Below are 12,473 nucleotides of genomic sequence, written 5' to 3'. Positions count from 1 at the left end.
TGTGCTCTTAGTGTATGATCTTTGCAAGACACCCACTCCTAGGGAGAGTAGCATCAATACTGAGCTTCCTCAGTTTGGAGACATTTTCTCTTACTGTGGACTGATGAGCACTTGGGTCTTTCAAAGTGCTTTTGTGGTCTTTTCCAGTTTCATGTATCGCTACAATTCTTCTACGGTCCTCTGAAAATCATTTTGATCACTGCATGGTACACATAAACAGATCTTTCTTGAGAGGAGCAGACTCTGTCAGTAACCTGACTTTTTGTGTCTTTTTTTAATAGGGCAGGGCACGTCTGCAGCGCACACCTCCAATCTCATCTCGTTGATTGGAACACCTAACTCCAAATAGCTTTTGTAGAAGGCATTACCCCAGAGGTTCACTTGCTTTTTTTGAACCTAGACTATGATTGTTTAATGGTGTTCTTAGTATTGACGAGAAGAAGTACAATTGTTTGTGTGTTATTAGTTTTAGGCAGATTGTGTCTATTATTGTGATTTAGATGAAGATCAGACCACATTTTATGAATAATTAAAGCCAGGTAATTGCAAAGAGTTCACAAACTTCTTACAACTGTGATTTCTGTTGCCAGCATCTTGTGCACTATGGTGCCTCTGTTAATTAACAGAAAACCATTAATTTACCTATATTTAATGTATATTATGTATATAAAATACCTGTATTTTAAGCCATATACATGCCATGTAATTCAATTGTTTGTGAAGGTGCCTGGAGGCTGGCGTTGGATTTGTGCTTCATTTTTCAAATAAGTTTGTGTGCTGGATGTTGTTGGATCCAGCACGTTATATGCATTCCTCACCTGTTCATACTCGCCTGGTCTAGTTCCTGAGGTTTGGTTTAGCTGCCTTTCCACACGCTGTAATTGGGTGGTGAGCTGATGCGTTTGACTCATTGAGCTCCTCCAACAAATTGCTTGTGACTCCAGATTCCAGCATCATCTACGGACTTTTGTGTTTCTCTCCCTCTCCTTATTTGCTTTATTAGATTTTCCACATAACTGAAAATTTTCACCCTGGACTGAAAATTTTCACCCTGGTAGGGTAGGCCTCTGTTAGTCTTGATAGACCATGGATTTGCACCTTGGAAAGTTTCCAGGGCGCAAGCTTGGGCAAGGTTTTTTTTTGTGTGGAAGACTGGCAGTTGCCCAAGCTGCAAGCCCCTCTCCACATCACCGATACAGCTTGGCACCGGTGTCATCGCAGAGCAATGTGTGGTTAAGTGTCTTGCTCAAGCACACACATGTAGCCTCAGCCAAGGCTCGAACTAGCGACCTTCAGATCACTAGACAAACGCCTTAATCACTTGGCCACGTGCCCTGGTACCATTCTTGTAAATCTCCTTTCCACTCTCACTGAGGCTTTAATAACTTTCATAGGGTGAACTAAATTATCTTGAATAGTGCAGCTGAACGTTACTGGTTTGGAACCTGGAATTTAACTCAAGATGTATTACTTATACCATATAGACAGCAAATTAAATGCAATTCATTAAACAACAAACACACACAAAATGCTGGTGGAACACAGCAGGCCAGGCAGCATCTATAGGGAGAAGCACTGTCAATGTTTCGGGCCGAAAAATGTTGGAAAGGAAAGTTTCAGTTAGTCCTGACGAAGGGTCTCGGCCCGAAACGTCGACAGTGCTTCCCCCTATAGATGCTGCCTGGCTTGCTGTGTTCTACCAGCATTTTGTGTATGTTGCTTGAATTTCCAGCATCTGCAGATTTCCTCGTGTTTGCAATTCATTAAACAATCTGGGTTAAATATTAATATGAAACAATCAGACTCTCAAAATTTCATTTGTTTCTTTAACATCCTTGAGGAAATCTGCCAAGTCTGTCTTGTACAAAAATCCAGATCTTAAGCAATGTTATCAATTACTAACTGCATGTGAAATTATCCAGCAAGCCATTTGGTCACATCAGACTGCTTAGACAAAGCATAATAATCTGTCTCAAATTTCCTGAGATCATCTCTGTTGTCATTATGACTGTGGTTTCATGCTAGGCTTGACTCATGTAGTCCAATGCTACAATGCTATCTTCCTGCAGTTCCTCAACAAGTATGCTATCAGCACCTTTCACAGCAAAGTAAGCTGCTTGGCTGCAGCATCCATCACTGAGATCTACTATTCTTGTAGGCTGGCCATTGTGCTTCAGCAACGTGTTTTGCAGCAGTTTGCCAAGGCATTTTCAAAAGCTTTCTTCTAAATTTGTGATGCCATTACCTTGATGAACAAGAATGGTTAGCCACTGAGAACACCCATTTCAAAATGTTGCAAGGTTAGAGTAGTTGTATTTTTTTCTTGCTCAAAGGAAAATAGTTATAATTGTTACAGAGCAGCCATCTTAGCTTAGCAAGGGAAACTCAAAAGAAATTTAGAACAAAGAGGAACAAAGAAGAATAGAAAAGCAGTTGGCAAAATAAATTGATGGCAAAGCAACATCAACCAGTAATGTGGATTAAAGTCTAAAACATTGAAGTATTAAATAAAAGCTGCTTTTTGTGAATGGTTACAAAGTAAATTAATTAATGACACATGGGAATCAACAGGTCTGATTGTTTCATAGGTGACATGCTTGCCTTATGAGGAGAGATTAAGAAGAATGAAAGGAGATTTCTGTGAAACGCAAAATTGTTAGCGGGCTACGTAGGCTAGATGCAGGGAAAATGTTTCTCTTGGCTGAATAATTTCGGACCAGAGCATCCAGCTCCAGAATAAGGGGGTAGGCCTAAGCAGAGGAGCAATTTTCTTCACTCAGAAGTTTGTGAACCTGTGACATTGTCTACCCTTCAGGGTTGTGGAGCCCCTGTCATTGCATTCACTCAAGCACAAACTAAAGAATTTCTGTGAAACTAAGGGAATCTGGAGATATGAGGGTTGAACTGAGGTAAATCAAGCCATGATCATAATAATTCACAGAGATGACCTGAAGAAGAGCTGGACTATCCTATTTAAGTTTCATCATAAGATGAAATGGGAATGTTCGCTGATGGCTGCACAATTTTCAATTCCGTTTGTAACTTCTCAGCAAGATCACAGCCCAAGATAATATAATGGCAAGGAACATTTATCACAAATTTCTACACTGTCACCACCTGCAACTAGAAAATGTCAAACCATCCAATCTTTGTATTCAATGGCATTTGCCTTTGCTGAGTTCCCCTAACCATCAACAATTACTGTGGCTGCAAAACAATAGAGGCTGAGTGTTGGGTGGCGCGTGACTCATTTCCAAAATCCTTCCTCCATATAAAAGAAATAAATTGAGAGGATGATGGAACATTTGCTGTTTACTGGACGAGTGTAGTTCCAACAATTTCAACATCTTTGAAGATAAAACAGTCAATAAAATTGATATGCTGCTACCCACCCCACACATTTATTCCCTTCGCCACCGGCTACAGTGTGTACCATCAATAGAATGTGCTGTATTACTCACTTAGCTCCTTCTGAGAACATCCCCAGATGCACCACCTCAATCAAGCAGCACACAAACCACAACCAGGTGGGAGCCCTGACACATGAAAGAACCCCAGCAAGTCCCACAATATTGTGACTGTTCTTTCAGCATATCAACTGTGGAACTCATCACCACAATGTTATGGGTGTACTTTCTCAAAAAGAATTCAGTAAGGTAATTTGCCGTCACTTTTTCAAGCACAGTTAGAGATGGGCATCAAGTGTTGGACTTCACAATTGTGTCCAGGTCCTATGAAGGATTGCCAGAAAAAAATTAAAAATACATAGCATTACTTTGTTTTTATTTTCTGATACAGCCAAAATTGTTTTTCCTTTTTGGCAGCTTGTGGTTTTTTTTTGCCACATTCAAATGCTTCTGTTCATGCACCCTGAGATTCTTCTATTTCTATATCCGGTCTAAGATGGTGCTGGTGAAGCCAAGCAACTACTTATCGATTGCAAATAAAACAACTAAATGCTTATTAATAACACTATTAATAATGTCCACTGCAAACAATGAAGAGGCGAGTGGGTACAAGGAAGAATTAAGGCCTGAGATTTGATTGATTTAAGCACCAGGCTGTATTGTGTACGGGCTGTATTGTGGTGGCGGGGTCCAGACCTCAGTGTTCTGAGAGGGGAGTGACGACCTGATATTTGGATGATTTAGGCGCCGGGTCAACTTGAAAAGGTCAGGGTGTCAGGACTGAAAATGAGGGATGGGCCAGTTCTGCTTCCTGCTTCGCAACGTTTACTCAGCTCAGCACTGAACTGAGGCTGTGGGTGCTTTGACTACAGTAAATGCCTAGTTTCATGTCTGGATTCATTTTAGTAAAATTCAGTCCTGAATGCTATTTGCTCACTTTTATTGTTTGCACAATTTGCTTTTTTTTCCCTCTCTGCATATTGGGTGTTTGACTTTTTTTTTAAAGGGATTATTTTGGGTTTTTTGTTTTGTGGCTGCCTGTAAGGGGACGTATCTCAAGGTTGTATAATGCATACATACTTCGATATATTTTGAACTTTGAATCTGTTACCACTCTTCCCACCAAAATTACACTTAAATTCAATTTATCGTGTTTCCTACCCATTTCATCAGCCACTGGAAATCTTTGCTGGCCTCTTTTCACCTCAATCTTTTGATATTGTCCACTTTCTCAGTCTAGATCTATATAGCAGTGGTCTTGACAGTGATCGATGAGAACCACAACTACATATACAAGAACATGAAATATATCATTTATTTTGATTAAAATATGGAAGTAAGACTTTGACTCATAGGGAATTTAAAACTTTAAACTAAATACTAACAGTAAACGTTACAGCTCCTTTTATCATGAATAAAAGGTCATTCACCTGAAATGTCAATTCTGTTTCACTCTTCACAGATGTTGAGAGACCTGGTGAGTACTTCCAGTGTTTACTGATTCTATTTCTGCCCACAGCCTCCTGCTTTAATTTGAATAAAAAGTTAATTGTTTGCAATAGCAAACATAACTAATGAAGTATCAGAGTCCTTGCTAAATTTTGGCATTGTTAATTATCCAGGCTGATCACTTGCTTCTGCCTGACTTATCATAACCTCCATGAAATACTATAATCAATTACCTAAAATTGATCATCTAAAGGAGTAATGGTTGTTCTTTTTAGTGATATAGTCAATTGTTTGAAATATGTTTTTTAAGTAGTAAGGACTATGTGATCATGCTTCAGTTATAATTTACATTAATAGATTTGCTTGAATGCATATTAAATTGTCAGAAAAAATATGGCTCAAGTATAATGTGGCTGACATTTATTGCAGAGTTTTGCAGGGAGCAGTAGTAACCAGATGTCGCGGTTGCAAGTTGACTTCCCTGTACCTCCACCTCAAAACTTTGCTCCTTCTGATAGTATTGTCAGAGAGCGACTCTTTGTGGTCTTCAATCCAACTGTTCTGCCTCTTGATGTATTGGAGGACCTGTTTTGGTAAGCAGTGTGTTTAAATTTCTCAAGCGCTAGAATCAGTCAGGTTTATTATCACCAGCATGTGTCGCGAAAGTAGTTAACTTAGCAGCAGTAGTACAATGCAATACATGATGATATAGAAAGGAAAAATAAGCAAATCAATTAAAGTAAAGATGTGTGTGTGTGTGTGTGTGTATACATATGTTAGTGTGTATCTGTATGTGTATATCTGTATGTGTGTGTGTATATGTGTATATTTTTAGGATTAAAATAGTGCAGAATAGAAGTTATATATAAAAAGGTTTGTTAGTGTTTATGGTTCAACATCCATTTAGGAATCGTTTGGCAGAGGGGAAGAAACTGTTCCTGAATCGCAAATGGGCCTTTTGCATGTTTAATGATCACATTCATATTTCTGAATTCTTTTTCAGAAAATGCATAGTTAACAGCAGAAATGTAATCAATATCAAAAAGCAGCAAATTGCAAAGGGATAAATCATCATCCCTTGATCATATTATTCCAACCTTAGAAGGAAAAACTATCATTATCTTAGGCAGCCCCTTAGGTCTGAGGATAAATTGTTTTCATTTTGGTTCTGCAGGTTTTGAAGTGGCTCATAAGGTCAAAGTAGGACCTGCTGACATTACCAGAGGTGGCGCATCAGATTATTTTTGAGGCAGACAAGTGATTAGTTTAGAAGCTCAAGACACTTCCCATATTTACATCAGCTTCTGATGTTCATTTTCCATTTTCCATTTTGCGCAGTCATTGACAATGAGTAATGGGGATTTGTGAAGACGTAGAGGGAACTTGGATCTTTTCCAGGATCTTATCATGGACTTCTTTTATTAGATTGCAGTGTTGTGTAGCAAGGAACGGTTAGCAGAAAAACTTTATTTTGTAAATGTTAGGTGTATACCCTATTTTTTAATTCTTCAATAAATGGGTTGGAAATAACTTGGAGATTGGCCTCTAAATATGTACTTTAGCTAGTATTGTCTGTAGGCTGCAACTTGGTACCTGAATTTGATATGACCCTTGGCTCTCGAATAGAGGTGATATAGGTCAAATAGTTTCCCATTTTGTATTCCACCCTGCCCTCAAATTTACCTGGTCCATTTCCAATGCCTCCCTGACCTTTCTCGATCCCTCTCTATCTCTGGAGACAGCTTATCCACTGTATTTTATAAACCTACTGCCTCTCACAGCTATCTGGACTATACTTTCTCGTAAAAATGCCATCCTTTTCTCTCAATTCTTCTATCCCACCCCATCTGCTCTCAGGATGAGGCTTTTCATTCCAGAACAAAGACTCCTCTTTCTTCAAAGAAAGGGGCTTCCCTTTCTCCACCATCAACACTGATCTCAACCGCATCTCTACCAACACATGTCTGTGCTCATGCCATCCAGGGCCCAAAACAGTCCTTCCTGGTAAGGTGACATTTCACCTGTGAGTCTGTTGGGGTCATCTACTATATCTGGTGTTTCAGGTGTGGCTCCCTGTATATTGGTGAGACCTGACATTGATTGGGAGACCGCTTTGCCGAGCACCTATGCTCCGTTCGCCAGAAAAAGCAGGATCTCCCAGTGGCTCCCATTTTAATTCCACTGCCCATTCCCATTCTGACATGTCAGTCCATGACCTCCTCTACTGCTGTGATGAGGCCACACTCGGGATGGAGGAGCAACACCTTGTATTCCGTCTGGGTAGCCTCCACCCTGATGGCATGAACATTGATTTCCTCCCCCTGTTGCTCCTCCCCTTTCCCTTTCTTACATGGCCTTCTGACCTCTCATGAGATTTCCCCTTTCTCCAGCCCTTTATTTCTTTCATCAATTGATTTTCCAGCTCTTTACTTCACCCCTCCCCCCTCCTGGTTTCACCTATCACCTTGTATTTCCTCCTCCCCTCTGCCCACTTTCTTACTCTGACTTCATCTTTTTTCTCCAGTCCTGTGAAGGGTCTTGGCCCAAAACGTCAGCTGTACTCTTTCCCATGGATGCTGCCTGGCCTACTGAGTTCCTCCAGCATTTTGTGTGTATTGCTTGGATTTCCAGCATCTGCAGATTTTCTCTTTTTTTCACATTTGTATTGCTTTGTTTCACTCCAGCAGGATGCTCAGGGGTGAAGTACAGAATTGTAGCAAGAAAGACTGATCCAAAAAAATTCTTGATGCAGCATCACTTGATGGCTTTTATGCTGTCGTGAACCAGAGATTAGATGAAGAACAACCAAATTTGAGTATTGAATCTTAACTGAGAAGAATAAAGGGTGTTGGTGAGGTCATAAAAGGACATGTATAGTTGTTAATGCTGCTTGCATTTATCTTGGCATTAAGGAGCTGCAGTCACAAATCACAACCTACCATGTATGCTAGGAGAAGAAGGACATATCAGTTGAGCTGAGAGATGCTGTAATCATCATCTTCAAGATAGAAGATGTATTTGAATTCAGTAACTACATCTGGGTCTCACTTAATGGTCAATTGTTTTTTAAGTTAGTCAAGGGTCATGCTGATGTTGGATGATATAGTTTGGTGTTGAATGAACTGGAAGAAGCCCACGTCAAGAATAGAGTCACACTTGAGTTCTTCCAAGTGTGTCCTTAAGTTCAGTTTTGCTCTTGGTTTTTGGTGGAATGAACTCTTGAATATTTGGGGCTTCATAGATCCATGCACATTATGGTTGTCAGTGAGTCATTGGACTTCCCACCCTCCACCTGTTTTATAGGATAGTGATATGAAGGACGAAAGTGATATGAAGGGACTATATGTTATACAGCTATTAAAACTGATCTGATTAATCAGTTTAAATTAATGAAAGTTCATGAGCTAGTTCATGAGATAATTTCTTTCCCTACCACATTTTTGCAACCATAAAGAACAAGGGACATCAATCAATTAATTGATCAGGTTTACGTATCTTAGGAAAAATAGTAGAGTTAAGCAAGCAGGAGTTCGGAAAGATGAGAGAAAGCTGCCATAAATCATTTTGACTGGCTCAATGAGCCAAATAAACCACCTCTTTTATTACTTTGAAAAATATGTAAATATAGTTAAAATTGCCTATACAGTTTTTAAATTTCCATTTGCCAGATTAGTACGTGTTCTCTGAAGTTATATTTTTATTTAAATGATGATCAATTTAATCCTCTTGTGATAAACTACCTTTTGCTCTAAATACTGCATTTGACATTTAAATTTAAATAACATTTAAATTTGTATTAGTTAAAATTGCTCACAGTCTTAGTCTAATAGTGAACTGATCTTCTATGCTGAGAGAAGAATCTGTAAATATGAACTTTTTTGTAAAGTTAAGATAGAAACTTAATTTTTTTCATACACTAAATGTCTCTCTCCTAGTCGTTTTGGGAACTTGATTGAAGTGTATCTGGTGCCTGGTCGTAACATTGGCTATGTAAAATATGCTGAACGACACAGTGCTACTAATGCCATGGACATCTTGCATGGAAAAGTTGTTAATGGTGTCAAGCTCAAAGTAATGTTAGCTGATCCTCCGCGAGAAGAGTCACACAAGCGACAACGAACACACTAGGCAATTTTGCAAAAGGTTATGCAAAGGTAAGTGATTTCTTCCATTTAGTTTCAAAGGGTGAATGATAAGGATCATGCCTTATGGAAGGACATGAGGTATTTTAAGATCTTAAAAAATTTTGTCAAGGCATGTTGCTGAACCTGCAAACTGATAATGGGACAGCAGGGAAGCTGAGCTGCTGGGCATAAGCAGACAGAGAAGATGCTTATCAGATTAGAAGATTGTTAAATTTGCAGCACGAGGAAAGGAATTTGAATGATTTCAGTGACGTAAGGTTAAATGAAGGAAGAGTGAGACTGGATTAAGACAGGAAGAAAATGACTTTTCCTTGCTATTAACACAAAATATTGAATTTTCAGTAGTTAATTTTTTCATATCAAAGACTTGCAGTCAATTACGACTGCAATAGACTAAAATGGACGATGAAATTTATGGTGGTTTGCTTGTCAGGTATGAGCTAGAGACCAAGCTACTGTTTTTGTAAATTGAAATAGAGCAGTTCTGACAGAACTTTTTGAATTTCTGCACATCTTCCTTTGCCAGAGGTTGCTGAAGCCTTTGTGCATTATTACCACAAGAATATTACCTTGCTGTTATTTTGGTCATAAATTACTGATCTTTCCCAGATTACCACAGGGTTCCATTGCTGAAAACTATTCATAACCTGTTTAACTCAGCCATTATCTGCAAGATGGACTGATATTTAGGCAGAGTTCCACGTGGCAGAAAATGCCTGTTCCCTGCAGCTGGCAAATCCATCCCATCAGTCTTCCAAACACCTATTCCTGTGTATGGGCTGTGCCTAAATTGGGTTTTCATAACCTCAAAGCTGTGTCGCTAATATTTGACAATTGGATCAAGGTTAACATAACAGGCTAGCCAAATGTGTCACTAAATAAAATTTATATTATTATTGAGCTACAAAGCGGAGTAGGCCCTTTAAACCACATTGTCCAGCAATCTCCTGATTTAATCCAAGTCTATAATTATGGGACAATTTACAATGACCCATTAACCTACCACCTGGTGCACCTTTGGACTGTGGAGGAAACCAGAGCACCCGGAGGAAAATCACAGATAGAACATGTAAGCTTACAGGCAGCGGCAGGAATTGAACCTGAGTTGACTCTACTGTAAAGCATTATGTTAACCACTGTGCTCCTGTGCCATTCAAATCATGGCAATTGAATCCCACATGAAGCTGAGTTTAGAAATTCGTATTTTAGAGTCTAGCAATAGGAATACTTCTAGGTTCTAAAAGGCAACAATTTTTTTTGTAATTAACATCAAACAGATAAGACAGCAGAAATTAAACACAGGAAATGCTAATTGATGTTCCTCCAGAGTTGTTGAATTTTATAAATTGTCTTAATATAACATTATTTATGATTTACTTACAACTGATTTTGGAATTCTCAACAGAACAGCAGCAAAATTAAAATAATATTTCCTTGTTTTGATAAGCAAGTGTTCACCAACTTGATTATCATTCTCAATAATTAAGGTCTTTGAAATGATCAAGTACGTCCTGCCATCAAGCTCTACATTTGTATTTGAGATATGCAATGTTCATTTTAATTAAGTGACTTTTTTAACACTGACATGTTAGTGGTTAGTTTACAGAAGCATTATATTGTAACTAGTATATATTTGCTGTTACATTTTTTTTTGGCAATCTTCCATTGACCCACAATTTTGATAGAATGAGGTTGAATTTCAAAATAAGTGCCAAGAATGCCAAGTCTTCTACATAGCAGGTTAAAGTATACTGCTATCAAAGACATTTTGAAATTATTTTCAAAATTTAAAACAGTGATTGAATATTTTTAGGCAGAACAAACAAGTCAGTTTATAGAAAATTAATTATAACAACTATAGTTCTTAATGGAAGAGTGAGATTAGTTATATTCATCACCAAAACTTCCCCGCCATCCTCCTCACCCCATCCAAACTGATCTTAACATTGCACATTGGTATCTTCAGGGCCTGATGATCTAGTTAGAAAACTGAACTATTCCTCATTACTTTTTATTCTTTAAAAAGACAAGATCTGAAGAATCCCTAGTTTTCTTAACATCGAAATGCTAATTTCTTCACATTAGTCCTCTTGCATTCTCCATTACTACTGATTTTTTGCAATATTTTCATTTTAAGTCAATATTAAAAACATTACCTAAAATTGTTCTTTTGCTCTATAAAGAGGCATTCATATAATTCATAATTTATTTCTAGATATAACACAAGGTTTCCAGTTCGACTTATAATGAGCCAGACTAATGAATCTTCCCAAAAGTAAACTGTTTAAAAATACATTTGCTCATAACTTTTTCTTTCCGGGCAAGTGACTGAGAAAAATATCAACACTCTCCAGTCAAAGTCTTCTTAGTAGCACTAGGTATTTAAGTGTTTTGAATATTTAGCTTAAAAGTCAAATCATCTAGTTTTCAGAGGATTTCCTGGAAGTTAATGTGTACTGTACAGTAGACTACTTTTCCTTGTTAACAGATGCTTTTTACATTTTCACAGCACTTTTTATAAATGTTTTTGTTTCTGCAGAATGGGGACAAAATGACATGACACATCAGCTGACTGACTGGCTACTTGACAGTACACAGTGACTTCCACTCGTGACCTTTGCTAGTAACTGAACAGTTTTTTTTATTTTCTGGGAATGGGCAGCAACTTGAAGTCCTTGACATATGTTGATTACAGTGTTTAAGATAGGAATTTTAATAATATACACCCTGAAGAAAGTTGCTTTAATCCATGTAATCGTTGGATTCCCACCCATTATAATTTGAAATGTACTTGTTCTGTTGTCTTGCCTAACCTGTACAGAACATAATAAATTTTTTGTCAAACAATCTGTGTTTGTATATTCTTTGAATATCTTTATTCTGCAACATTGTGACTGAGTTACGCAGTAAATTAAACTAATTCAGTCAGACACCCAATTACACTAGAAATCTAAGTATCCACATGAAGATAGATTGATTTTACTCAAACAGTTGGAGAGCCAATAGAGTTAATACAGTAAATTTTGTCTTTATTTAAAGTATCCTCTGGCATTGTAAAACATTGTAAGTTCTTCATAGTATTGAAGAAGGCTTTCCATGTTAACCAGCTAATTTTATCTTGGCAGACAGGTTTACTGCGTACAGTTATAACACTGCTATCCTAAATGTTGTAACCTAAAGGTAACGAATACCTCAGATTAATTTTCAAATATAATTTGCTCCTAATAAGCTTAAAATTTGAACTCGTCCCTCCATCACCCAGTCCAATAATGCTGATTATTGAATAATAAATGTTAGCATGTATTGCAAAGGTTGCTAAATCAAGGGCTTAAAAAATGTTCTTTCTCAAAGTGCAACTATTGACTGCTGCTGGTATTCAAGTGAAAATGGAAATGTACACAATCAGTGTATGGTTGATGTTTACTTAGTGTAAATTTGCTTTAAACTCTAAGGGCTGCCTTAACTTCTCAAG

The 12,473-nt window shown here is 37.9% G+C and overlaps 1 protein-coding gene across 1 annotated transcript in view; it reads left to right on the top strand.

The window, feature by feature from the left end:
- The window catches only part of rbm45 (RNA binding motif protein 45), a 29,276-nt gene extending 17,428 nt beyond the window's left edge, over positions 1-11,848 (top strand). Inside the window, exons 8-10 of the mRNA XM_073047134.1 lie at positions 5,286-5,449; positions 8,792-9,010; positions 11,541-11,848. Coding sequence (XP_072903235.1) covers positions 5,286-5,449; positions 8,792-8,984 — 357 coding nt within the window. The 3' untranslated portion in view covers positions 8,985-9,010; positions 11,541-11,848. The remainder of the gene's footprint in view (positions 1-5,285; positions 5,450-8,791; positions 9,011-11,540) is intronic.
- The last annotated feature ends 625 nt before the right edge of the window (positions 11,849-12,473 follow it).

The sequence above is a fragment of the Hemitrygon akajei genome, chromosome 5 (assembly GCF_048418815.1).
Source record: "Hemitrygon akajei chromosome 5, sHemAka1.3, whole genome shotgun sequence".
Taxonomy (NCBI): domain Eukaryota; kingdom Metazoa; phylum Chordata; class Chondrichthyes; order Myliobatiformes; family Dasyatidae; genus Hemitrygon; species Hemitrygon akajei.
Note: the sequence above shows the minus strand (reverse complement) of the source record. Positions and strands in the feature narration are given on the sequence as shown.